Here is a 27781-nt window from a genome sequence, read left to right on the forward strand (position 1 = left end):
GGTGTTCTTTCAACTCCACACACCTACTGGTTTCCCATAACTTTCCATGCTTGGACCCCTTCTGTTTAACCTAATCTTATCACTGCCTCATCTCATGCCACTGTAATTCAGTATGCTGATGAAGCCACTTTAGTCTGCTCTGCCTACTGTCCATCTGAACTGCATACTGTTACTCAGGAATCCTTCTCGTCCATTGAGAACTCTCTCTCTCATGCTGACCACCAAGTTTTATTCCAGTCTTAAGTCAGAATTCATTGCCCTTGCCAACAGTAACACTCAACTTGAAATTGTTTCTCAAACTAAACATGCAGGCATCACAATAGATAATGAACTAAATTTAACTTGCATACTCAAAAAAATCACAAATTGGATCTCCTGTGCAGAGCCTCTAACTTTTTTTCTCTGCTCATTCTCACATAAAACACAGCTTCTTCCTATCTGCTATCTACTCTTCTCAATATTTCTATTTTTCCAAACTTTAACATCATACTTACAAAAAAACAGAGTAATACTTTAACCAAATTGCAAAATTTGCTACAAGGATGCCCAATTACACCCATCAGTGCTTAGGACTGAGAAAAATAAATCGACTTGAATTCCCTAACATCTTTTGTCTCTCTCAGTTAAAACGTGCCTGTAATTTTCTTCACTCTCCTGACAAATGCCCATTTCATAGCCACTTACTATAGTGGTACATCCTGTCTAGACCTGTGTTCTTCTGACACAAGCCTTCTTTCAATCAAAATTTTTTTTAAAATACATGTGGCAACGCCCTGTATTCTGCATTCATACTCAAGATGTGGAACTCCCTCTCTTCAATAATAAGGCAAATTTCTGCAGCACTTTCAACAGCAATCTAAATGTTTGCTTACATAAATCTTGGATCTGCTCTTGATGTTCAAGAATTCCAAAGTCTAGGTCCGGCGTCGGTTGTCATCGCTTCTTCCCTGACGTCAGCGCGGCAGGGGTATAAAAGAGGCAGCCAACGCCATTTTCTTCAGTCTTTTTTGCCGCACGGTGCCCGAAGCAGAAGCAGTTTGCAAGTGCCGGTCGGCCAGCTCCTGAGATTTACGAAAGTATTTCAGCCGAAGTCTTCTTGAAAGCTAAGTACCCCGTTGGGGAAACTTTTCTTGCCTCAGACCGATGTCAGACAAAGTTAATAATTGCATTTCATGTGGGAAGCAAATACCGCATAAGGATTTCCACTCTTTCTGTATACCTTGCTTAGGCCCAGACCACGACATCTCGGCCTGCCGTTTTTGTGCTAGATTCAATAAGTGCACTATTAAGCGTCGGGTGGAGTTCGCCCTTCACTTTTTTGGCAAAAAATTTAATTATATTATGTCGTCGGATACTCCGACTCCAGTTTTGAGCAAAAACGCAAAGATAAGAACCGACATATGAGGTCCGCACCACCTTCTGAAACCATGCTAAGGCTGACTACCGGTTCTCCGGTACTCAGCGAGGCGCCTACGCAGCCCCTGAGTACCGATGACAATGCATTACCGGTGTCTTCAGTACCCGAGGTCGCAGGCTCCTCGGCCCCCTTTCCTACTACAGATCCCGACGCCACTCCTGGCGGGGAAACTCAGAATTTAGACAGGCCTGCCATTTCTCAAGGGGTCTTCAGGCCTTCCTCCTTCTCCATTAAAGCCTTCACTAAATCTAAAGCAGCCATGAAAACCAAAAAACAGGTTCCTCAGACCCCCTCTCAAGGCACCATGCCTAAAAAACAGATGCTTAAAATGGCTGAGGATTTGATTACTCGTACCAGGGGTTCTCAACCCCCCTCTGACAAAAGGCCCAGATTAGAGGAAGACTGTCCTTCCTCAGATCAAGCTTCTATTACCTCAGAACTATCTGAGGACCAGGATTATGCCTATTCTCCATTTGAAGACTCTGATGCAGAGGAGTCTATTCCCTCGGTCTCCCCCCCTGAGGACTTCTCTTTTGGGGAAACCCTGCATACATTGAGGGAACACTTTCACTGGGAAGGCCAAGATTACTCAGATTCCAAGAAAAGGCTCAGGGAATTTCTTCTGCTCCCCCAGCATAGGCCTCTGGCTATCCCTCCTGTTTTAGATATATTGGATGATGTGTACACAGAAGCCAGCCTTAATCCTGATTCTTTGCCTCCAGCTCCTGTTAAACCAGACAGGTATTACCGGGTTCCTGACTCTCACCAGTTCCTATATAAAAGCCATACTGCTGACGCAGAAACAATTTCACAGGGTCCCAAGGGAATTAAGGCCTCTACTGCTAAAAATCCATTACCTTCAGAGAGAGATTCCAGAGCTTTAGAAAGGTGGGGGGGGAAAGTGTACACCTCGGCCACTTTAACCATGAGGGCATTAAACTGTCAGTTCCATACGTTAAAGTATCAACAGTTTTTGATATCACAGCTGAAAAGCAAGATGACACAACCAGAACAACCAGATTTAAAAGAGTTGCAGGATTTGTTGCATGGTGCAGAGCAAGTGGGTAAACATACCTTGCAGTGTGGTTTTGATGCTTTAGAGGCCTCATGTAGAGCTGCTGTTACGGGGTACGTTATACGTAGGCATGCTTGGCTCAAAGAGCAAACCTTACCACCAGATCATGTCAAAGCTAAATTATTAGATGCACCTCTTCAAAAAGATGTATTGTGTTTGGTGTTAAAGCTGAGGAGGTGCTAAAGAAAATGGAGGAAAAAGCAAAATCAATGCAAACAGTGAAAGATTTCCTGCAGGTACAGCCTCCACGTTTCAGCAGAAACTGGCCTTCAAAAAATTGGTCCTTTCCAGCCACGGACAGACCTCAAAGGGGCAGATACAGGCGCCCAAGGGGCAGAGGGCAACCTCAAGGATCTTTCAGAGCCAGACAGTGGCAAGCACCAACCCCAAGAGGTGGAGAAGATAGATCACAGTCTTTTAGAAAACAGACACAATGACTTCCCCTACACCTGCCAAGCAAAGCTTTAATGGCAGCACCTTTGGGCGGAAAACTGACATTATTCTCAAAGAATTGGCATATTGTTACAAAAGACAAATGGATTCTGGACATTATAGACAGAGGCTACAGGTTTCACTTTCACACCCTTCCAAAATGAGAGGCATGCCAAACCTGCCACAAAATCAAAGGGCAGAGGCACAAAACAAGTTTCAGCTCTCATGGACATGAAAGCAATTCAAGAGGTACCTGCAAAAGAACAAGGTCAAGGGTTTTATTCCAGACTATTCCTGGTACCGAGGAAAGACAAAGATTGGAGACCTATCTTAGACCTATCCATCCTAAACACATATCTACAGGTGCCAAAATTCACGATGCTCACATTACAGCAGCTTCTTCCCATGCTGGGCAAGGAGTCTTGGCTGGTAACATTGGACCTCAAGGAGGCATACCTGCATGTCCCTATCAGACAAGATTGCAGAAGATACCTCAGATTTCTTGCAGGTTCAACCCATTACCAATTCTCTGCATTGCCCTTTGGCTTATCTACTGCGCCCAGAGTGTTTACGAAATGCCTGGCATCAGTAATCGCCTTCTGCAGACTACAAGGGATACAAATCTACCCATATCTGGACGACTGCCTGATCCAAGCAGACAGCAAGGACATACTACTGCAGCACCTGGCGTTTGTAATAAAACTGTTGAACTTCCTGGGATACACAGTCAACAAAAAGAAATCAAAACTAATACCCTCTCAACAAATAATTTTCCTGGGTGCCAGCTTGGATACAACCACCCAGATGGCCTACCTCACGCCAGACAAGCAAAGGCAACTGTCTCAATACTTCATAAAAATGGCAACTTACACCAGGCTAACTGCAAGGAAAATCCTGCAGGCTCTGGGATTCATGGCATCTTGCATCCTACTAATCCCATGTGCAAAGCTGCATATGAGGAAACTTCAGTGGTACCTGAAAAACATATGGTCTCAACACAGCCACAGCTTGGAAACAATTATCCCACTCATTCCATGCCTTCAAAAGGAATTTTTGTGGTGGACTCAAGCTTGCCAAAGAAACACAGGTCTTCCTTTCTGTGTACCTCAAGCAACTCAAATCATCACAACAGACGTTTCAGACTATGCCTGGGGAGCACACATGACAGATCAGTGCATTCAGGGAAAATGGACCCGAAAAGAGAAGCACCTTCACATCAACCAAAAGGAGATGCTAGCCGTGCAAAAGGCTATTATGACCTTCAAAGACCTACTGCATCCAGGCCAGCTATTGATAAGGACAGACAACACCACAGTGATGTGGTACATAAACAAACAGGGGGGAAATCATTCATACCCCCTGTGCAGGCAAGCCATGACCCTATGGAACACAGCACTGGAATTGCAAATTCAATTGCAGGCACAATTCCTGCCAGGGAAGGAAAACACACTGGCAGACAACCTAAGCAGAAATATGACAGATCCACACGAATGGAAGTTGCATCCTCAACTTTTCACAAAGATAACTCAGGCATGGGGACAGCCAGACATAGATCTCTTTGCTACCCACAGAAATTGCCAGTTGAAAAATTTTGCTCAAGGGCCTATCATCCACAGGCCTGGAAAGTGGACGACTTTCCTTCAATTGGGCAACATTGACAGTCTATGCCTTCCCGCCTCTTCCTCTGCTGCCCAAAGTTCTATTAAAAGCCAGAGCAGAGAGGCCGAAAATGATTCTCATCGCTCCAGACTGGCCAAGACAACACTGGTATCCGCTCCTGAGGAGCCTGACACATTCCCCACCATGGATCCTACCTCTAGTCCCTCTTCTGTTGTCCCAGCACAACTACAAAACCCTTCACAGCCATCTCAAAACTCTAAATCTAGCTGCATGGAGAATTCCTTGATTTCCCAACAGTTTCTCCTCTCCAAGGAGGTGCAGGACGTCATCTTGGAGGCCAGAAGACCTTCTACTAGAAAGGCTTACTCCGCCAAATGGAAACGATTTTGTGCCTGGAATCAAGAAAAGGGACAGAATCCTTGGGTAATAAATATACCTCAAATTTTACAGTACCTAGCTGAGATGTTAAACAATGGACTTTCCTTCTCCTCCATCAAGATCCACGCTTCAGCCATTTCTGCACAATACAACACAGATCCTGCATTATTCTCTCACCCTCTCTTAAGGCAGTTCCTCAGAGGGGCAAAGAATATAAAACCCCCAAGGAAACCACCAGTCCCTGCTTGGGACCTCAACTTCGTATTGGAAAAGCTGACCCTTCCTCCCTTCGAGCCAGCTTCTTCAACAGAGTTTTACAGTACTTGTCATGGAAAACAGCCTTTCTTCTGGATATCACCTCAGCACGCAGGGTTTCGGAGCTACAGGCCCTCATGGCTGTGCAACCATTCATCATTTTCCATCAGGACAGAGTTTCCTTACGAACCAATCCTACTTTTATGCCAAAGGTAGTATCCAGTGTAGCTTTGAATCAGACTATCCACTTACCTACCTTTTATCCTAATCCACAAAACAAAGGGGAAAGACTACTACATTCCTTGGACATTCACAGACAACTTTGTTACTACTTGGACAGAACAAAGCCATTCAGGAAATCTGAGCAACTCTTTGTGTCCTATGCTGTAGGTGCTCAGGGAAAGGCTATTTCCAAATAGACAATTTCAAAATGGATAGCCCACTGCATACGTTTTTGTTACTCATTCCATGGAAAAACTGTGCCTGCATGCATCAGATCCCACTCCACCAGAGCCACAGCTACCTCTGCAGCCTTCCTCAGGGGGGTCCCTACCAAGGACATTTTGGAAGCAGCCACCTGGAGTTCAGTGCACTATCACCTCCCACTATACTCAAAATCTAGAGTGGGCTTTGCCACAGCAGTCCTGCAGGGCATCCTAGCCCCTCCTAGTTCCACTTAGTGCCTACCACCCTTACTTAGCTTTGGGATTCTACCCATCTGTTATGACTGCAGATGTATGCACGATGAACATAGTACAGTTTTGTACCTACCATAAATGTAGATGTCCGAGTGCTCATACAGCTGCAGTCCAGGTTTCCCTCCCTCCATCCCCTCTTAGGACAGGCCTTATGACAAACACTTTTCATATAACCTTTTTGGGGTATTCTTTTATGGTGTATTTGCTTGCAACTACTGTTTTTGATTTATCAACATTGCATCTTTGCATAACATTGTTTGCCTTCCTTCTGGGGGCACCTGACATCTGGGGCAAGAAAAACTGAAGAAAATGGCGTCGGCTGCCTCTTTTATACCCCTGTCGCGCTGACGTCAGGGAAGAAGCAACGACAACCGACGCCGGACCTAGACTTTGGAATTCGGCCGACCGAGGACCCGCCTGACGGCAGGATAACCCATCTGTTATGACTGCAGCTGTATGAGCACTCGAACATCTACTTTTATGGTAGGTACAAAACTGTACTTTCCTGCTGATTCGGGTATGTCTTATTTCTCTGACATCTCTCTGTCTCTCTTAGATGTTGTACCCTGTTACACCTCAGAGTTTCTTTAGATAGCTTGTCAGGTTTATTCTGCTTTGCACTCCAAACTTCACTTTTACCTGTCTCATTATATGCTGCTGTCCTTGCACCTTTCTCTTTCTTTTCTTCTACCTTTTACCACATTACTTCACCCTGCGTGATCTCTGTACACTCTGTTTACTTAGCCAAGATATTTCACACAGGTAGTAAATAAGGTAGATTTTACAGATAATTTCTTGGCATGTCTAGTGGCTGGTGTTGGTGTTTGTGTAAAATATTCACGTTATTAGAATTTACAGATTGTCCTGTTTTTGAAGGTGAGAGAGTGGTCTATCCAAAGCCTTTTACAGTATCCAGAGAACTTGTACTAAATCCTTTCATTAGGGTTTCCTGTGTGAGAGGGGCTATGAGGAATGCTTAGTGGTGTTGCACTGATGATTATTATTTATGTATACCAAGCAACATGAACATGGCTTTTAAACCGTTCATTTTAACTACTGGTGGTGTTAGCCGTTTGGGTAGTAAGATATAGTTAAGAGACAGAGGCCTCTGGTAATAATTATAATTAAGGTTAGAACAACAGAAAACTAATTGGTGTACAGAACAAAGTTGCAAATATTAAGTATGTTAAGAATGTTATTAATGAAGAGTGAGATGAGAAAAGGGACCAAGAATGCAACATTTTGGGATCCCATTTTGTAGAGTTGAGATAAGGAAATAGATTAGTTATTAAGGACACAGATAATATATCCAGTAAAGATATTGTTGAAATCATTAAATTGCTGAGATGTTGTAGCCAAACTAAATGACGTTTAGAGTAGGCTGTAATGGGTGACTATGTTGAATGCTTTCACATTTGTGAATAAAGTATCTGTTGGACGACCTTGTTCCATGCTTTTTCAGATGCTGTCTGTGAAAAAAAAGAATAGCTGTACTAGTACTATGACCTGTATGGAAGCCTTGATGGTCAGAGTAAAGCTGCTTGTTCGTTTTGGACAGTGTGGGGTTTTCATTTAATTTAGGTATGGTGATAGAGAGGATGGATATGGGATGAAAGTATCTAGGGAGATGGAATCTGGTATATTCTGTAAAGGAGTAATAGTAACAGGTTTTCAAATGCTGGAGAATGATCCCATGGATATTGAAGTTGTTTTACACACTAGAGTGGTATGACAGTAAATGTATTGTAACTTTAGAGAAGTTTAGGGTAGAGTTCCTCAGAGCCCACTCCCCAATGCTATTAAATATCTTTTAGCCATTTCTGTATAGTGCAGAGGGGTATGGAGAAACACTGAAAAGTGGTCTAATACTGTGACTTGTCTTGCAGTGGATGGAGGGCTTGTCAAGGGGATTGAGGTCACACAGCTTTGATCGTGGTACTGGCAAAGGGTGTGGCTACGTCAGTGGCAGTCATTTGCATCAGACATATTGCACTTTTGTCAGAGAAAATGGATCTAGGTTGATCTGTAGATATATTTGTTATATGTGTGTGACGGGAGTCATTTCCATAACTGTTTAGTTTTGTGTTTCAAGATATTAAGTCGGGATTTGTTATGTTAATATTTAGTTTTATTAATTGTTTGTAAGGTATTGAGCTATATTGTTAGAACATTTGTTGTTCATGGTTACATTTATAAGTAGTGATCTCGTCTATGTTCAATCTTCAGGATTAGGTGCCGTTAGATGTAGTCATTTTGGTAGGAGAAACTTTCCAGGGCTCTAACTCCTTAACTGTTATATGCAGGGTGTTTCAGTTCTTGGATCACATGGCAATGTATGTAGTCAAAAAACATATTTCATTTTCTGTTTTGCTAACTTGTGAGGCGGGATTACAGTCATAATTTTAAATTTAAAGCATTAAGAAGAACAGCTTTACTACAGGGATGTAGTTTCCTGTAAAAGGGTGTATCATTTAGGATTCCTGCCTAAAACTTAATGCCTTTGCATGATAAAAGATAAGTGGTCGTGACAGATTAATTTTTTAACCAGTGACTCAGAATCCACCAAATGTGACCCATTTGTTTCATAAGAAAATATTGAAAAGAGCTTTGTATATCAGTTGTAATCACACAGCCTGAGAAGTATGCTCATGCTTGTATTGTTATTTGTCTAAACTGCTAAGAGTCATTTATTTTAATTGGTGTCTTTTTCATTTCTGTTGCACTAGTAGATGTGCAGCTGAAGGCTACTGACAACAGATTAGGTTATCACATTTGTGCATGCAGTTACACTTAAATCTTCCTGACATTTGATTCACATTTGTTGACTCCTGTAAAATTTGTCATAGCAAGACAATACTGAAATTATTACACTCTTAGTTGTTACAGTTAGGCTCCATATCCTTTGGAAATTGTAAGTCAGTTCAAACCCTCTTATTCTATCAAATTATTAAGTGAATGTTACTATTAAGGTCCCCTAATTTTTAGTCTCTCTCCCTGTGTATTTTTGGATGTTCTTCGTTTTTCACTGTTGCAGTCATCACACTTGGGTTATCTGCCTGCAGGTAGCCCTCAGTCAGCCCGAATACCAGAGTCCTGGGATTTCTACGTTGGATGCTGTCGCCTCTTCCATGAACTCAGGTCGTCAGGGGTGTAAAACATGCAGCCGATGCCATTACATCAGTCTTTCTTACCAAGAAGGAGCCTGAAGCAAAAGCAGTTCGCAAGTGCCGGTCGGCCGTTACCTGAAATTTTCGTTTTTCGAGTTTCAAACCTGAAGTCTTCTAAAGCTAAGTACCCCATTGGGATTCTTTTTTCTTGCTCTAACCAATGTCAGAAAATGTTAACAATTGTCTTGCCTGTGGAAAGCAAATACCTCATAGAGATTTTCATTCTTACTGAATCACCTCTTTAGGCCCAGACCACGATGTCCCTCGCTGTTGGTTTTGTGCCTTAATGCCCGAACCATTCATCATTGAGCTATTTTTGTAGCTAAATTCTTTTGCACTTGTTCTCCGTATTCCGAAATGGCTTCAGTAAGCCATCAGACTACCGATCTTCCGAAAAAGCACAAAGATAGAGACAGACTGCATAGGTCAAAAACTGCCGACGACACTTCCGTTAAGCTAGTTGCCGGTACTCAGTGAGGCGCCTTTGCAGCCCCTGATGCCCACTTCTACAAATTCGCAGGCCTCTGCTGAGACCTATTCGGAGTCCGGTATGCCACGAGATGCTTCTTCGACTATGGAACCTGTGGATGTCTCTACCTTGGGTGGGTCCGGAGCCACTGTGCAGGCACCGGCTTCTGAGGGTGTATTCCGATCTACCGATATTCGTATTAAACCGACAACTTCTTTTTAACTAAAACTATCAAGTTTCTCAGGCCCAGAGTTCGCACTATGCCTTGAAAACCAACGTCCAAAGCACATGCTCAAGCTCCCATGCCACAAAAACAAATGCTTAGAATGGCTGAAGACCTTATTACTCTAATTAGGGGAAGCCAGCCTTCCCCTGCTAAAAGACAAAGAATTGAATTTCCTTCTGATTCTACAGACCAGGAGTCCGATGACTCTGACCCTTCTGATTACCAGGACATACCCTTATCTACCTATGAGGATTCAGATGCAGAGGAATCCATTCCCTGTGCCTCCCCTCCAGAGGATTTTTCTTTTGGTGAAACCTTGCATACCTTAAGAGAGCATTTCTGCTGGGAATGCCAGGACTATCCTCAGTCCAAAAAGAGATTCAGGGAATTTTTAGATTTGCCTCAGCACAGGCTTCTAGCTATACCCCCCTGTCCTGGATATTGTAGATGAAGTCTTCATGGAATCCAGTCTTATTCCTGTCACTTTACCCCCAGCTCCTAGAGTACCTGACAGGTACTACAGAGTAACTGACTCTCACAAATTTCTCTTAAGAATCCTACTGCGGATCCAGAGACCATTTCCCAGGGATCTAAAGGCATTAAGGCTACTACAGCCAAAAACCCTACCCCTTCAGACAGGGATTCTAGAGTTTTAGACAGATGGGGTAAGAAGGTATATACCTCTGCAACTCTTGCCATCAAGGCTTTGAATTGCCAGTTTCACATGTTGAAGTACCAGCAACATAGTATGGAACTAATTAAACAAAAAATGGTGTTACTTCCAGATTGTGCAGAAAATAAAGATTTACAAGAGTTAATGCAGTCTGCAAACCAAGTTAGTAAACATACTCTGCAGTGTGGGTTTGATGCCTTAGAAGCATCTTGCAGGGCTGCTGTCACTGGGTCTGTACTGAAAAGGCATGCTTGACTGAAGGAACAAGTCTTGCCAGGCCATGTCAAAGCAAAATTACTAGATGCTCCAGTACACCAGATCGTTTGTTTGACACAAAAGCAGAAGAAGTTCTTAAAAAGATGGAAGAAAAACCTAAATCTATGCAAACTGTTAAAATATTTCTTACAGGTGCAGCCACCTAGATTCAGTAGGCATTGACCTTCAAAAAACTGGTCCTTTCCAGTCCCTCCCAGGCCTTCCCAGTCCAAACCCAGGGGAAACAGATCCCCAAGACTACAGTCTCAGGGTATGCAGAGATCTAAACAATGGAGTGTTCTCACCTCAGAAACAGGGAGTGGTAAGCCACCCCCTTATGGAAAAAGTTCACAATGACTTTCCAATTATCCTTCCCAGCCATGCCCAAGTGCTTGCACCCCTAGGAGGAAAACTCACCCTTCATGCAAAAAACTGGATGTCCATTATTCAGGACCAATGGGTTCTAAACTTTATATCCCAGGGATACAGATTCTACTTCCACTCACTGCCAACCCCAAGCAGGTTGCCAGACCTTCCTCCAAACCAGTGGGCAGAGACTCAAAAGCAAGTACTTTCCCTTCTCTATATCAGGGCTATTCAACCTGTTCCGGTAGAACAAAGGGGACAGGGTTTCTACTCCAGACTGTTCCTGGTGCCCAGAAAAGAGAGCTCTTGTCGCCCTATCCTGGATCTATCAATTCTCAACACTTTTCTGGTGGTCCCAAAATTCAAAATGCTTACAATGCAACAGTTTCTTCCTATGCTAGCCAAGGATGCCTGGTTAGTCACCCTAGACTTAAAAGAAGCTTATCTGCACATCCTCATAAGGGAGTCTTGCAGTAAATATCTATGTTTCAGGGCAGGCTCTATGCACTATCAGTTCTCTGCACTTCCCTTTGGCTTATCTACTGTGCCCAGAATATTCACAAAGTGCCTGACTCCAGCCGTTGCATACTGCAGGCAGAGAAATATTCAAATTTACCCATACTTGGACGATTGCCTGATTCAGGCGGACAGTCAGGAATTGCTACTTCAGCACCTGGCATTTGTAAAAAGACTTATAACTTCACTGGGATACACCATCAACGAAAATGAATCACAACTGGTGCCCAGCCAACAAACTGTATTCCTGGGAGCAAGCTTGAACAGAACTTCCCAGATGGCATTCCTCACTCCAGAAAAGCAGGTCCATTTGACAAACTATTTCAAACTAATGACCATCAAAACCCAGCTATCTGCAAGGAAAATACTGCAAACCCTAGTGTTCATGGCCTCATGCATTCTGCTAATTCCATATGCAAGACTGCATATGAGGAAACTTCAGTGGTACTTAAAAAGTCTTTGGTGTCAACAATCTCAGGACCTGGAAACAGTGATTCCTATCATACCTTGTCTAAGGGCAGAGTTCCTTTGGTGGGCAGAGGCATGCAGCCACAACAAGGGACTTCCTCTCACTCAACCCCCTTGCCGCCCATTCCCTGACAACAGATGCATCAGACTATGCATGGGGGGCTCAGATGGCAGGCAAATGCATTCAAGGCAAATGGAGTCCAGAACAAATTCCCCTACATATCAATCAAAAAGAGATGCTAGCTGTACAGAATGCTTTGACAGTCTTCGAATACCTTACCCTTCCAGGACAGCTCATGATAAAGACAGACAACACCACAGTTATGTGATACATAAACAAGCAGGGGGGAACTCATTCTTACACACTCTGCAGGTTAGCTATGGCCCTGTGGAACACAACCTTGAGCAACCCAAGTGCACCTACAAGCTCAATTCCTGCCAGGCAAGCAAAATTCACTGGCAGATGACTTAAGCAGAAATCTACTGGACCCTCACGAGTGGAAAATGGAACCCAACTCATTCAAACTTCTAACCCAGAGCTGGGGAACACCGGAGATGGACCTTTTTGCCTCCCCCTAAAACCACCAGTTGAGCAAATTTTGCACCAGGAACCCTCACAGCAGAGCCTGGAAAGTGGATGCCCTATCCTTTACATGGGAAATCTTCTCAATTTATGCCTTTCCTCCTCTGCCCCTCCTCTCAAAAGTACTACTCAAGATCGAACAGGACAGGCCAAGGGCAATACTTATTGCACCAGACTGGCCACACCAGCACTGGTACCCACTCCTACGCAGTCTGACAGCAGTGCCACCCTGGCACCTACATCAGACACCTTCCCTGCTTTCCCAGCAGGAGGGACAGATTTTGCATCCACAGCTGCAAACCCTAAACCTTGCAGCCTGGCTTATCCCAAGTACACCACCAGCATCCTTCAGCCAACAGGTGCTGGACATCATCCTTGAGGCCAGAAGGCCTAGTACTAGGAGATCCTATGCTGAAAATAGGAAAAGATATTGTTCTTGGAGTCAGTCTCAAGGAAAGGACACAGCTGTGCCCACCTTACTTCAAATCCTTGATTACCTAGCAGAGCTGCTCCACAGAGGCCTATCCTTCTCATCCATTAAGATTCATGTCGCTGCCATCTCAGCTCATTATAATACTGAGCCACCTCTCTTTTCTCACCCTCTCATCAAACAGTTCCTGAGAAGAGCTAACAATTTAAGGCCCCCTAAGAGAGCTCCCACCCCGGCCTGGAAACTTAACTTTGTACTGGAGAAGCTCACACTTCCCCCTTTTGAACCTGCTGCTTCACCAGAGTTAAAATTCCTCTCTTAGAAAACAACCTTACTTGTATTACTTCAGCAAGAAGAGTGTCTGAGTTACAGGCACTAATGGTAGTGGAACCTTTCATTATTTTCCATGCTGACAGGGTTTCCCTCAGGACTAACCCATCCTTTATACCCAAGGTGGTATCCAGTGTGGCTTTAAACCAATCCATCCATTTGCCAACCTTTTTCCCTAATCCTCAGAATAAAGGGGAAAGGATCCTGCACTCCTTGGATGTGCACAGACAGCTCAGGTTCTACCTTGACAGGACTAAGCCTTTCAGAAAATCTGAACAGCTGCTAGTCAGCTTTGCTACAAGGGCAGAGGGCAAGGCCATTTCGAAGCAAACCGTTTCCAAATGGATAGCACACTGCATCCATTTCTGCTACAAGCACCATGGAAAACCTACCCCTCAGGGGATCAGAATTCATTCCACTAGAGCTACTTCAACCTCTACAGCATTTCTCAGGGGAGTCCCTACCAGGGACATCCTGGAAGCTGCAACCTGGAGTTCTGTACACACTTTTACCAAGCATTACTACTTACCTATTTTTTCTAAATCCAGAACTGGATTTACTACAGCAGTCTTATAAGGCCTGCTAGGCAGCCCTAACACTTCTTGACTGCCTCCACCCTTCCTCAGCTTTGGGAATCAACCCAAGTGTGTTGACTGCAACAGTGAAACACGAAGAACATAGTACATTTGTGTACACTTTCCATAAATGTAGATGTTCGAGTGTATTCACTGTTGCATTCCTGGTTTTCCTCCCTACAGCCCCCTGGCTTTCTCTGTCTTTTCTACCTATCCTTTTTATGAACATTTTTTATGGCAGGGGTATTTATGTTTTTACTGGAGGTATTCCACACCATGTAATAGCTTCCTATTTTGGGGGCTCCTGACATCTGGGGCAAGAAATACTGATGCAATGGTGTTGACTGCATGTTTTATACCCCTGGTGACCTGACGTCATGGAAGAGGTGACAGCATCTGACGCAGAAATCCCAAGACTCTAGTATTCAGGCCAACTGAGGGCTAACCTGCAGGCAGATAACCCAAGTGTGATGACTGCAACAGTGAATACACTCGAACATCTACATTTATGGTAAGTATACACAGCTGTACTTTTTGTCCCTAATTTTTCATAGGTTCATAGATAAGTACTAGGTTAGCTGCCCTTGCAGGTCATTTTAAGCCTAGCCACTTAGCATTTTTTGCGCTCAAAATGAAATAACCTATCCCATTTGGTTATAGATTGGCCTTATCCATCCCGTGGTCAGTAATTATATATTACCCTTAGCGAGAATAAATACAATCATACCATAGATAATTTGAGGCGACCCATTTATGGGATAAAATATTTAGGTTATAAAATCAAAGTCCAACCAAAAATGCAGAAAAAAGCTGTCCAAATACCAGTAAAACGACCAAAAGTCCATCAGTAATCCACTTTATTAAAAAATGAACACAGGAGCAACTACCATTAGCGCTTTCGTCTTAGGCACAAGACTTCATCAGATACTCCATCATTATTTTACTAGTCTTTTATACAAACACCAATTAATTAACATTCACAATTAACTATTTAAAGCAACATCACCAAAAAAGTTAAAATGTCATTATAAAACAATATTTTATACTATATTGAAATTTAAAACCACAAATATTGTATATATATATATATATATATATATATATATATATATATATATATAGCCACCTACTGAAAATATTACCTAAATATTCTTGAATATTCCTGAATATTAAATCTAAAAAACTTTAAATCAAAATTGATAAAAAACATTTTTTGTATATATGTTGTATGTGTATTTGTATTATATTGCAAATACTTAATCAAATGTGCAACTATGCAAACTTATGGAACATGTAGTGTAATTATACTGTAGAAGCTTTTTGTACCAAAACTGGTTTAACAGAAATATATTCGTTTAATCCAGGTGGTGCATTAGGCCTTAACCTAAGTTGCCATACCAGTTCTTTATTTAGTAACATATTTTTGTAGTCACCACCCCCAATGTAATTTTTAATAACATCAATAATTCCAAATTTATATCCACTGAAAGTACTGCAGTAAATAGAATGTTTATATAACACACTAGAATCTTTCTTATTTTTAACATCGTAACAGTGTTCATAAATTCTGTCCTTGAATGCCCTTTCAGTTTTACCCACATAGTATGCAGGGCATTCGTTACATACAGCCAAATATACTAACATCTTTGTACAGCAGTTACCTCTGCAGAATCTAACAACACTACCCATGCCATTTTCTAATTTGATACTACCTTCTTTCAAAATATTGGAACACTGTTTGCAACCACCACAGGGAACTGTGCCCTTACCATCATATTTGTTCCGGGGCATATTTACCTCAAAAGATTTTTTAAGACTAAACCCTGTCCTAAAAGAAAATGAAGGTGTTGGCCCAACAGATTCAAACAATTCCCTGTGTGTTTTTAGCAAACTCCAATTGCCCCTCAATATTTTCATAAAGGTTTCAGAGAAGTCATTGTGTTCAATTACACAGGCCTTATGATATTTATTAGTGTTTTCCATCACCATGTTGTTATTACTATTAATCATATTGGATTTGTCATTCAAAGGCCTACCTAAAAGTGGTATATATTTGTGACCCCAACCTCTATAAACCTCCCCCAATACTGTATCAATAAAATCTTCTGGGTATCCCCTCTCTATAAACATCAATTTTAATTTTCTAAACTCCTGTTCTAAATCTACAAACTCCGATGTCATACGAGCAATACGGACTCCTTGCCCTTTAATTAAACTTTTTTTCATAAACATGGGATGGTTACTGGAAAAATGTAAATAACTGTTACACCAAGTAGGCTTTCTATAAATTTTAGACTTAAAACCAGTATCTGTTTGTAAAATTGATATGTCCAAATAGTTAATAACCTTTTTGTCCCATGTATATGTAAATCTAAAGAAGGGGGTGCTATGATTAATATACTCAACAAAATCTTTAACACTATCTTCTTCACCTTTCCATAAAATAAAAATATCATCTAGAAATCTGACATAAAGGCGGATGTTCCCCAAATACCTACTAGGAAAAACAAATCTGTTTTCCTACTCTAACATAACTAAATTTGCGTAAACGGGGGCACAATTTGCCCCCATTGCCACACCACTTATTTGTTGATAAAATTCTCCTTGAAAGTGTATATAATTGTTATCCAACACTACTTCCATTAGTTCTAAGACAAGTTTAATGTTGTCCTGCGACAAAGTTATTTAGGTGCCACCTCTGTCCGTTCCTAGCACACACGGCGGTCCAGGAGGAAACTTTTCTGTTTCTCCATCCATAGATCTAAGTTGCACTTGAAAATGGACAGTGATGAACTTAGTTTTATGTAGATGGCAAGTCTGTTTCAGGTAACAGATTGAGAGTTACTATATGTCTTGTGTGTGTGATGTAATTTTGGGGATATTGAGGTGGGATGTTGTGTGACAGATGACTTTTAACATAATATTTTAACAATTTACTTGGAGGGATTCTGGAACAGTTCACTTTCTCTTGGTTGGCTCGAGCATATGTTGGTTCCTCATGCCCCTAGTTTGCTTCAGAATTTCAAACACAGACGGGGTGTTCCACTTAGAACTCAGCTGTGGTGGATAGTGCTGGGCTACCCTACCATGAATGGCCCTCACATAACCTCTGAAAGAGTGTTTTTTAGGCTTTGAGCTGTAGAGCCCTATCAGAACTTTCACAAATCTGCACCCTTCCACCATTTAGAAATTTCCCAGCATGGTGCTATGTCGATATTTGAATTTAACTCACATGCTTGGATTGGTAAGACTGTATATGTATCTAATTGTCATAGTTAAGAAATGCATATATTTAGGATTTGACAGAAGTGTATACAAACATACATTTTCTTCTGGGTGATTATGGATTAAGTAATGCATTATAGACAGATTAGTGTATCCAGCTTTTTATATAATTTTTCCCACCCCATGTCTGCCATCTGTTTGGCCCATTACTACACCTGTCTTGTATTTGTTCCTGTATAAGGAGAGAGTCTGTTGTGGCTCTCATCCAGGAAGTCTCAATGGTATTTTATGTGTGGTCTAACATCACTTGCTGGCAACTGAGGGGCTTGCTGTGCATTCCCTTTAGATTGCTTGCTCCTGTGTATTCTGTATGACGGCTGTATGCATACAGTTTCGCAGAGCCAAACACATAAGGCTGCCCTATATGTTGCATGATGTACATCTGTCCTCCAGTGGGTGTCAGCACTGCAGACCACCTTCCTGTCCTCCATAATGACTGGGATGTTGTCATCAATTCATTGTCACCCTCCTATGCTGGCTGCTGAAGAGAACAGTTTACTGCTGATTGATCTTGGTTCATCTGGCCCTCAGTCAGAGTTTCATCCATCTACACCACAGAACTGGCTAAGATTATTCAGATGTTTGATGTAGTGAGTCTTCCTGTCTTACAGCAGCTATATGAATGCAAATATTTCCTCATTAGTCAAAATTTACAGCAGTGCAGTGGCTAATTTTGCTGCATTATAGCTCTTGGTTTTACAGTTCAGTTTACTGCTGGGGTGCTTTCTGTGGGAAGTCTGGATGTCCTCAGTGTGCTTGCATGAGTTTGTACCTGTTTTCCTTCTACATTTCAAAAGCATGTCGTAGGTGAATTTGATGTCTACCAGATTGCTAGTAGTAGTTGTCCATACTTGTGTAATCATGTACCTGCTCACTTCCTGTGATAGGTTATTGCCCTCGCCAAGACAGGTTTCTCTGCCTTGTATCAAGCGGTTATGTGGGACAGGCTTCAGCTTCTCAAATGAATTGGAACTAGCTAAATGGGCATAATCAGAAATGAAAAATGAATGGATGCTCCTTGTAAACAGCTGTACCTGCCTCTGTAACCCATTTTTCCACTAAAGTGGGACTTTGGACCCACCCACTTACTTGAGCAGTCAAATGGTCAATAAGCAGTTAAGCTAAAAAAATAGTAGTGCATATTTGTTTGATTGCTTTTGCCTTTGTGGGCATACATACTAACTATCAACTGTCCTCCCTAGACAGTCATTTGACTCATTTGTTTCCTCACAGCAGCTAGGGGTGAGAATTGGCTGTCTGGAGAAAGACCATCATGCTGTGGATGATGGCTTTTAAGCCCTGCTCCCACCGTGCTGGTTACAGGCCTGCTTACCAAGCTCTAAACCCAGAGTCAAATGTTCAAGCTCTGTTGTGGCATGCCTGTCTTGAGTCACACTGTTATAAGGGCTGTGGAATGGTAAATGTAAGGCTAAGCCCCGCCTCCATCATAGTCCATCACCTCTTCACTGTCTCCACACTTTAGCTGGCTGGTGTGTACCGTGCCACACCCACTGATGATGTGACTGCTGTGCTCCACCCCACCACATCCCTCATTTTGAAAGATACAAATAGGCACTACCCCTTCACTCCTCTCCCTCCTCCCCATGGACTCTGCCAGTGCTAGGGCCACTAATCAAACCCCAGTCACCTGTACTGTATTCAAGGCTTCATCCCTTTGCACCATGGAGCTGACAGGTGTGTACATTTATGTATTTATTACCTTTAACATACAAGTTCATAGAGTAAAATATCACAGTTTCAAAACTGTGCTTATCAAGACCAACATACTTAAATGTACATTAGATGGTGAACTATATAAAGCAACAAAAATGTAAATATAACAGATTCCAGTACAGTGGCACAGAGGGTGAGGTCATTTTGTGAGACAGACAGCCCATGTTTTGGTAGCGGCCCTGATGCCTGAGGCTTGGTTAAGGAAACTTGATATGGTTGAAGTTCTGTTGTCACTTCTGGAATAAGGTGTGAGACAGTGCAGAAAAGACATCTGGTAGAAATAGAGAAAAATCATTGTTTAATATCTACAGTAGATAGTGGTGAGTCAGCGCGGTAACCATAAGAACTCCTGTGGAAGTAGGCTTGATGTTGCTACACTTATTCAGATCCAGGGACCTCAAGATAGTGACAAAATATCTGCAATTTGAACACTGTTAGATGAGCTCAGTCTGTGTCCATCAGCCAGTACTCTTTAAACAAGCAGTGATGAGTTGGTGGTCTCCCTTTGGAGTGGGTCATCTGGCTATGGTTTGCATTGATGTGCCACCACACATAGTAATTCATTTGCCCATTTGGGATGGCAGGAGTTTGAAAATTATCAGCTGTAGACATGGCCCCCCCCCCCCAAAAAAAAAAAAAAACAGAGGATATGTTTGACCGTTAGGTTAAAGTGATGAAAATGAATATTTAGATAAATCATTTATAGCCAGACGGCATATTAGACTCTGGCTACCCTTGTAAAGCTAGGTTTTGTGTATTTAGCAGCAAAACAAGGTAAGTAGTTAGTTGTTATTGAATAATATCACTCTTTTGTTAGGTCAAATTCTAAACTCAGGCAACCTGTACAACAGGTAGCACAGCAGGTAGACAAGATTTGTTGAAATGATCCTTATCAGCTATCACATTATTTGTTTCTGTGTAACGCTGGAGTGTTTTTATGTTGTTTGTGAAATATAAAGAACAATGGTATTTATGGCTAATCTGGATATAGTGACATCATTATGAATGCCACTTTGTGGTTGACTTATTAATCAAGTGTCCTTGAATTTGTAGAGCCACTGTATAATTATTTGAATGCAGTTATCTAATTCAGAATTTCCCCTTTGCCTATAAACATACCATCTACTTAATGTATGTAATTGTCTCCACACCTTCTAGTTCATTCATTTTTATTATGGATAAGTAATTTTTTTTCTTCTATGCTGCTTTGTAGGCTGCCATGGACTTTGCAGTTGAAGAGGACTTGAAAGTGCACATCACCTGCTGGTACATTCAGAAGTTTGTGAAGGATAATCCCCTACCATCATACACAGAACGTGTACTAAACTGAAGAAGAGCCTGTCCTGACTGGACTCAGCACACACATCACCTAGTCTGTTGCCCTTTCCCAGCAGTGGAAGTCAGGTCGGGGGAGGTTGAGGAAGTACCAGCAATTGTCCTGCACCGCTGAAGGCCAAGGAAGCCTTATGTGGTTCCCATAAATTCAGAGAGACAGTTTTTCCACTCCTACAACATCACTGCTGCATATATCTGTCGTCGAACTCTGGGTTCACCAGTGCTTCTCTGATATAGGTGCTACTTGCTGTAATGTGGGGGAGGGTGGGAAAGATGAAGAGAATATGGGTGATCACAAGGTAGTCTGTTTTTGTGATGTTTTTTTCAGAAAAGGAGACATATAGCTACAGCTGCTTTGTCTTTGTGTGGCAAAATACAGTACGCGTTCCCTAGCAGATTGGAGACTGCCCTGTTACAGAGGGACAAGGGGTCACTGACCTCCTAAATGAAAACTATGTCAAGAGCAAAAGAAACAGTGGAGTTCTTGGGTTATTAAGCCATTATGTTAAGTCTGTTGCATATTGTGCTCTGTTTGACTAGAAGTCAGGCACTCTAGATAGTAGGAACAGCTTTCGTATTCTTTTTCTTTACTTTCCATTTGGAGCACATCAGGGAGTCATGTGCAGCACAGCACAACCGCTGTGAAAAATGAAGCCTTTGATATGAATAGAATATTCAGCTTGTAGATGAGTTTGGTATTATGATGATTCTGTTGTAAACATCATATAATAAAGTGCCTCACCAGTTAAACTGCACTTGTGTTGTGTAATTATATCGTGATAATTTTATATGAGCATCTCATAACCTAATCACAGGAGATTTGCACATTTATTTTTATTTTAGTTAACAGGTAAGTGAATTAGACCATAAGACCCTTTTTCAGTCTCAGCCTTTTACACCAAAGACAGAAAAACACAGAAGAAGCCAAATGATACAGTGACAAAAACAACAGTATTACAATATGTCTTATTGGAGATTTGGACATTTGTTTTTATTTTAGTTAACAGATATGTGTGAACTAGACTATAGGGCCCTTTTTCAGTCTCAGACCTTTATAGAAAAGACAAGGGAAAAAAACAAACCGCAGAAGAGGCCAAAAGATACAGTAAACAGCAGTGTTATAAAATTTATTAAACATCCCAAGAATACGTTACAGAACATAACTTTGAAGGGGTTTTCAAAATACACTATTGTTAAATTCCTCCTATTGTGGGCCACAGTTTCTAGCTGTTTTGAGGTCAGTTGAATTTCCTTGGATAATTGTACAAACACATATGCATTCTGCTTCCTTTTGAAGTTCTAGCTACATGGTGAATGAGTGCATAGGGGTAGTTGCCTTACAGCGGCAGCTATGAAGTTCTGTCCTGAAGCTGTGCTGACTGAAAATGCTTTAGGCGAATGATGTAACAAAACTAAGCAGCTACAACTTGTGTCTATTACAAGAGTAACAGTCCTGTGATTGTTGGGATGCAGCACAGCAGTCTGCAGTCATGCAGTTTGTAACTTGGATTACTCATATAAGAAGGATGCCAGTTCATATAGGTAGCCAACCTGCTTTCCTAAGAGTTCATAGGTATTTATTAGGCTATTGATCTGTGAAGACCTTAAAAAGCTTAGCCTTATGTTTCTGTGGTAGTTTTCAGCCATTATTCACTTCTTGGCATAATTTTGAAACAATCTGTGTTTCTAATATAGTAGTACTGCCTGCTTTGTGTAGTAACCATGATCCCACATATTTAATTCTGAGTGATCTGCATCCTTTTGCTAGTAGCATTTAGAAGCAGTAGCTATGATGGGAGGTGCATATTCAAATGTAGGAAATAGCCCTTCTTTACCGAGGGTGGTCTTTTCCTCATTTGTTAGAAGGTTATTCAGTCAGTGATAAAGGGATGTCAGGGGTCTAGCTTTTAATAACTATTTATGTTGGTGACAGCTGTAGCAGGTCAATCCAGATTACACGATATTTATAGGTTTGCTTATTTTTTAAACAATTGGCTTATTCCTGGTGATGTAGCACTTATCTTGGGTATCTTTAATCAAGCTAAGATGGTTTTGAATGCCAAAGGAGCATAGATTTGGTCTTGTTTAAGTTGACTTTGAGTTCTAGCTGCAATATACCTAGGAAGAGTTGTCCTAAGTTATTGTTCAGCACTTTGCATGTGAGATCTAGAATACTGCCAGATGTCCAGAAGATCATACCTTCAAAGCATAGGAGAATATTATTGTTATGAAATTACTGATGGGATCAAGGGCTCATTAACACAGATGTTCAACAAACACACTGCCTCAATGGCATATGTTTAGTAGTGTCCTACCACCCTTCCCCTGGCAGTCTGGCAAATCTCAGAACTCCTCTCACTGCCTGTCTGTGATCGTGATAAACTAATCACCTCACAGGACAGCCCTTTATACACACACAAACCGGACCCTTTCAGTTTTCTTATACCACAGTCTGGGAAATATCTCTTGGGATATTTTTTTTTTTCTGAAACTGTGTGACATTAGCTGCAGAGCTCAGATATGAAACCCTTTTGGCTTTTATTTCCTTCTTCTGCCCTTTCTATCATTTCTTGAATAGTGTATTCTGATGCTTTGACAGTGTTTGTCTATACTTCTGTTTTTCCTTTGATTAGCATACTAAGGTCTGTTAATTAAAAGCTTCATTTGGAAGTTTTGATAGGAAAACTTGCTGACACTATTTTTTTCTTTGGGGTTATGGTCATTTCAGGCGATTGAATAGGATATCGGCATTTTAAACAATGTTTTAATTTAAATTGTAATTTTGGTGCCATTTTGTAAGTTAAACATTTCTGACAGAAATTTATCAGTTTATGATGTATTTCTTGTCTAATACTGTTTTAGGCTGTATCCATTCATTCTGACTGAAGCTAGCCTTTCTTTTTTGAAAGCTGGCCAGTACTGGGTTACCTTGACAGATAACTCAAAATGCCACTGAGACAGTCAAGAATTCAAACCATAGGCGCTGAAAGCTGTTGAAGACTGGGGGGGGGGGGGGGGCACTTGGTGATCTAAAAAGGGCAATTTTTTTATAAGTATTTACTACCACAACGTAGGTTCATTTGGAGGACATTTTAAGTTTAACCAATTCCCTTTTGGTGCTTGAATAAACATTTTCTGATTGGTCTTACCTATCCCATGGCTGATAATTGTATATTAGCCCTGGTAAGAATAACTGTGATCATTCCATAAATAATTTGAGGGGACCCATGTAAGGGATGCAGCATTTAGAAACTGCCTCTATCCATTAGTGGCATGAGGGGCAATCCTGGAGTACATTTTCTATTACCCATCCGTAAATCCAAGTTGCATTTGAATATGGATGGATGAGCTTTGTTTTATTTTTATGGATAGTCTGTTCTGGAACAGTGGTAGCCTCTGTGATATATATCCATCTCTCCACAACATTCAGTTTAGATACCTGGACTGAGTACTTCTGATGCAGTTTGACTTGCTGATGTTCAGTAGGTCTATCTGTATTAGGTTGGAGAATGCCTTGTATGCCAGACATTTTACCTCTAAGCATTCTGTAGGATACTGAGTATGTTAATAAATCTTTGAGGTGGTCCATGCAAGACCTATTGTTTAAGATATGTATCCTTTTAAAGTAAGGTATCTCTGAAGGTATTCCAATTGTTGCATGGGGCTGGACAGATACATGCCAAAGTGGGCATTATACAAAATGATTGACCTAATGAGAGCTTTGTAAAGGGGGACAACATCTCTAGATCTAGTCACAATCAATGTGTTTATAAGCTGTGCAATATAGAAAAGCTTTCTTATGACTCTGGGCATATGCTGGTCAAAAGTTAGGTCACTGTACACACAAGTTCCCAAATGCCAAACAACTGGATCAGTTCTCAGAGGGCAATGTCATGATTTTGACACCAGTTATTGTTTGGGGCAAATCTTCCTGCATAATGGTCAAGTCATTTGGGGATTCAGTAACTGTTCCTAGCTTGCAGTCATCTCAAACTTAGCTGGCCAAAGCCCCTTGGTATTTCCTTTTAATTTTGAGATGTATATGCCAGACAGAAGAAGTCTCTGCACCGAACCCTGGGGGACTCCATTGGTGACTGGTCTCTTCCCCTATTTTGATCTCCTGCATCCTGTGAGCAAGTTGGTAATCCAGCTGGTGATGTAAGTGTTTGCTCCTACATTATTCATCTTTTGTACTACACCTGAGTAGGGGATTGTGCCAAAAGGTTTGGCCAGGTCAAGGTAATGTGGCTGTTTTACCTTCATCCATTGCTTTGGTAACAAGAGTAAAGCTTAAACTTTGCCCATGAATTTGAGCCTTTCACACTTTCCTATGGGCTCTTTTCAAACATTTTTAGGGCCATGCATACATGTATACATTCTTTGATTCACCTTCCTGATTGTATTAAATTATATTCTTGCATAATACAGCACCAGTTGTTAGATTGTGTTTTAAATTTGTAGTTTTGAACAGTCTTCTAGTAAGCAATGAAATAAAATGTATGAACCAATGACAACACTACCTATTTCAGAAAATTTCAACCATAAAAGGCCACTCAAACTTCTGTCATTACAATCCACCAATATCAGTAAAAATGCAAAATCTCTGCAGAAGTAAGTCATCTAAATAATTTTACATTAAAGAGATCTCTATCTAATGAGGTTGTTGCTAGGAAACAACTTTATATTTCATTGTTTCATCTACAAATAAAGTGGTTGTTGCCCTTGAAGAGTAAAGAGAATGGGGATTCTCACCTGTCCCTACAACATGTCCTATTTAAGTCATAGGCAAATGTTAAATTCTTAGATCTAGTACTTCTGGGGGTGAATTTCTGATTTCCCATGTACTGGTCCAGGTTGCACATGACATACAGTTCTAATGCATTTATAACACCAGCATCTTGTATGACATACAGTTCGATATTCACAAATGACATATAATTATGTACAAAATTCCAGCTAGCTGTGCTGGCAGTACCTTCTTTCGTCACAGCCACAACTGAAAAATTTCCCCCTTAAATAGAAAAAACAAATAAAAAGCATTACATACACTTAAAATTGCACATGACTATGACTAAATTGGATGAGCCCTCTATTATACAGTGGGCTAAATTAAACTATGAATGCATACAGTGCGTGCATATTCCCTTAATTTGACTTATGCCATAAGTTTACAATGAAATCAGGAAATATATACCAAGTAATGTAAGAAAAAAGTTGGTAAAGGATAAAAAGCAAAACAGATATTGCATCTCTTGAGGTACAACTGCATGCATTACAAAATAGTTTGTCAGTTCAGCGCATTCTAGGTATAACATGAAACAGTGGTACATAACACAGAGGATTATGACCGGGTTGCCAATTGTAACAAGTATATTATGCATTCAAGACATGGATGCTAAGAAATTCACCTTGAGAGCAAAGCTCAATAGATGAATCTTGACATCCATGTCAAGAACAAATAACATTTCATTACAATCAGAGATCAGATCATAATTTGTTGTAGTGCATGGAGATTTACCTTCTCCATGTACTACTAGCTAGTGAAAATCAGATTAAAAAAAACATGATGTGTTGCACCAGCTTTGAAAGCAGGTAAGGCAGTGGGGAAGTGGTTGACATCTTAAATATTACTTGTGTAAGGGAAGCAGTTGTGGCCAAAGTGCTGGGTGTACTTTAGCAGACAGAAAAGGGAACTGAATATAAGCTGTTGTTTTCTGGCCAGCACTGTCTGCTTTTAGCACAGACTCAACATGACCTAGGGGACTCTTAACAATCCTCTAAGCATTTTTAAGATCAGATTTTGCTCTTTAGTAGTACTTAACTAGATATTATTTAACCATTTTTGAGCATAATCATGGCACTCCATGCACTACAATAAAACAAACTGCAATAGCAGTATGAAAAACAGATTAGCAGTAAATGATCAACCACTTTAATGACATTAATCTGTTATAAGAAAGATAAAGAAGTGTGTGGTGAATGCAAGTAAGGAAGACTACTGGCCATTAGAAAAGAATCATGTGAAGAGAAACGGAAGGAAAAACAATGTAGGGTCTAATGATAAAATACAACTGGAGATGTAATCAATAATTTACTCTTCAGTAATCCAATTAATGTAAGGCATGGTCAAAAGCAAGCCAGAGCCTAACCTGGCATTCAAACTGAATAAGGCAAGGAAGCAAATCCTGAATGTGGAGCCAACCTATCAAAGAACACATACAGACGAAAGGAAAACACAAAGGCAGGGAAACACCTTTTACTTGACTAACACAGATTTTGCAATGGCTCGTGCTTTTGAAGGGCTCATGCCAGCTCGAAAGGTCAAATAATTGCAAAACCTGTGTTGGTCCAATAAAAGGCATTACATCACATCTGTGTTCTACTGTCTTTGTGTTTTCTGTTGGTGGACCACCACGACATGTCTTTAATTTCTTTTTTTACAGACAAACACACACACTTTTTCTTTCATGGCACACAAACCTACAGGCAATTTAGAGGCATGCCACAACTGAATAACGTTTCCTCTTAAATTAAATGATGGCAAACTATATGCATCTCCAAATATTTCACTTTACTGTAAATCCAGCTCAGGATAGCCAACAGTAACTGATCAATCTGCCAGCTCAGTGGCTTGTCATATTGTTATCTAATAAAACCCCTTTCACTTGTCTCTATATAAAACTGCTTACCACCCTGTTCAGTGCTGCAATCTTCCATCAATTTGCATATGCATCCAGCATCTGCTCAGACAGGCTGGTCTACAAGTCAACCTCACCATTCTTGTCACTCACCATGACCCCCAACTGCACTGTTCTTGATCCACACCCCACTGCTGACCTTCTGAAATTCCTTCTGAACTTTTCTAGTTCTCTGGAATACTAATTTTCTATCATGTACAAAATTCTACTTAGCAGTTTTGTACGCACTTCATGAAAACCATGAATCATTTAACTGTGTTCTTGCATCGAATTCCAATAATAACTAAACGGTAGCAACCTGGTCAAGTAATATTCCTTGAAACAATATTGAATTTCATTCAAACATCAGCTGCTACTGCCTCTTCCACATCCCCTTAAATGAAACATTCAATTTAAGAAAAAAAAACCTCTCAAATGTCCATATTTCTCCTCATATTTTTGGTCTGTTCTTCATATAATTTGTGGTTTTCAGGCAAATCATTATATGTCTGAAGTTACTAAATCACAAATTTGAGTCTTAGAATGTATAGCCTTCAAAAATGCAGAACACAAAACCTGTTAGTCTAGCAACTTTTTGAGTTAATAACAGCAATATTTAAAATGTCCCCCACCTAGCCCCCCCCATTATTTTTCGCTTTGTCGAGATTTCTTGTGCTAAGTAAGAGGTTGAGAGGTTTGAAAAACATTAACAGAAATGAATACCTGAAACCCTATACAAGTCTTTACCTACGATCAAACAAAACTTTTTAAATGTTTTGCAATGTACAATAAAGATGAAATCACCTCCTTCTATTAG

At 40.9% G+C, this 27781-nt stretch overlaps 1 protein-coding gene across 2 annotated transcripts in view; it reads left to right on the forward strand.

Moving 5' to 3' along the window:
• Positions 1 to 21037, forward strand: part of LOC122809341 (protein NATD1-like) — a 398090-nt gene extending 377053 nt beyond the window's left edge. For both annotated transcript variants that reach the window (XM_044080753.1, XM_044080763.1), the window contains one exon: positions 20166 to 21037. In XM_044080753.1, the coding sequence (XP_043936688.1) occupies positions 20166 to 20282 (117 nt within the window). In that variant the 3' untranslated portion in view covers positions 20283 to 21037. The remainder of the gene's footprint in view (positions 1 to 20165) is intronic.
• Positions 21038 to 27781: the final 6744 nt, after the last annotated feature.

This window comes from Protopterus annectens, chromosome 1.part1 (assembly GCF_019279795.1).
Source record: "Protopterus annectens isolate FY-2018-M chromosome 1.part1, PAN1.0, whole genome shotgun sequence".
Classification (NCBI taxonomy): domain Eukaryota; kingdom Metazoa; phylum Chordata; order Ceratodontiformes; family Protopteridae; genus Protopterus; species Protopterus annectens.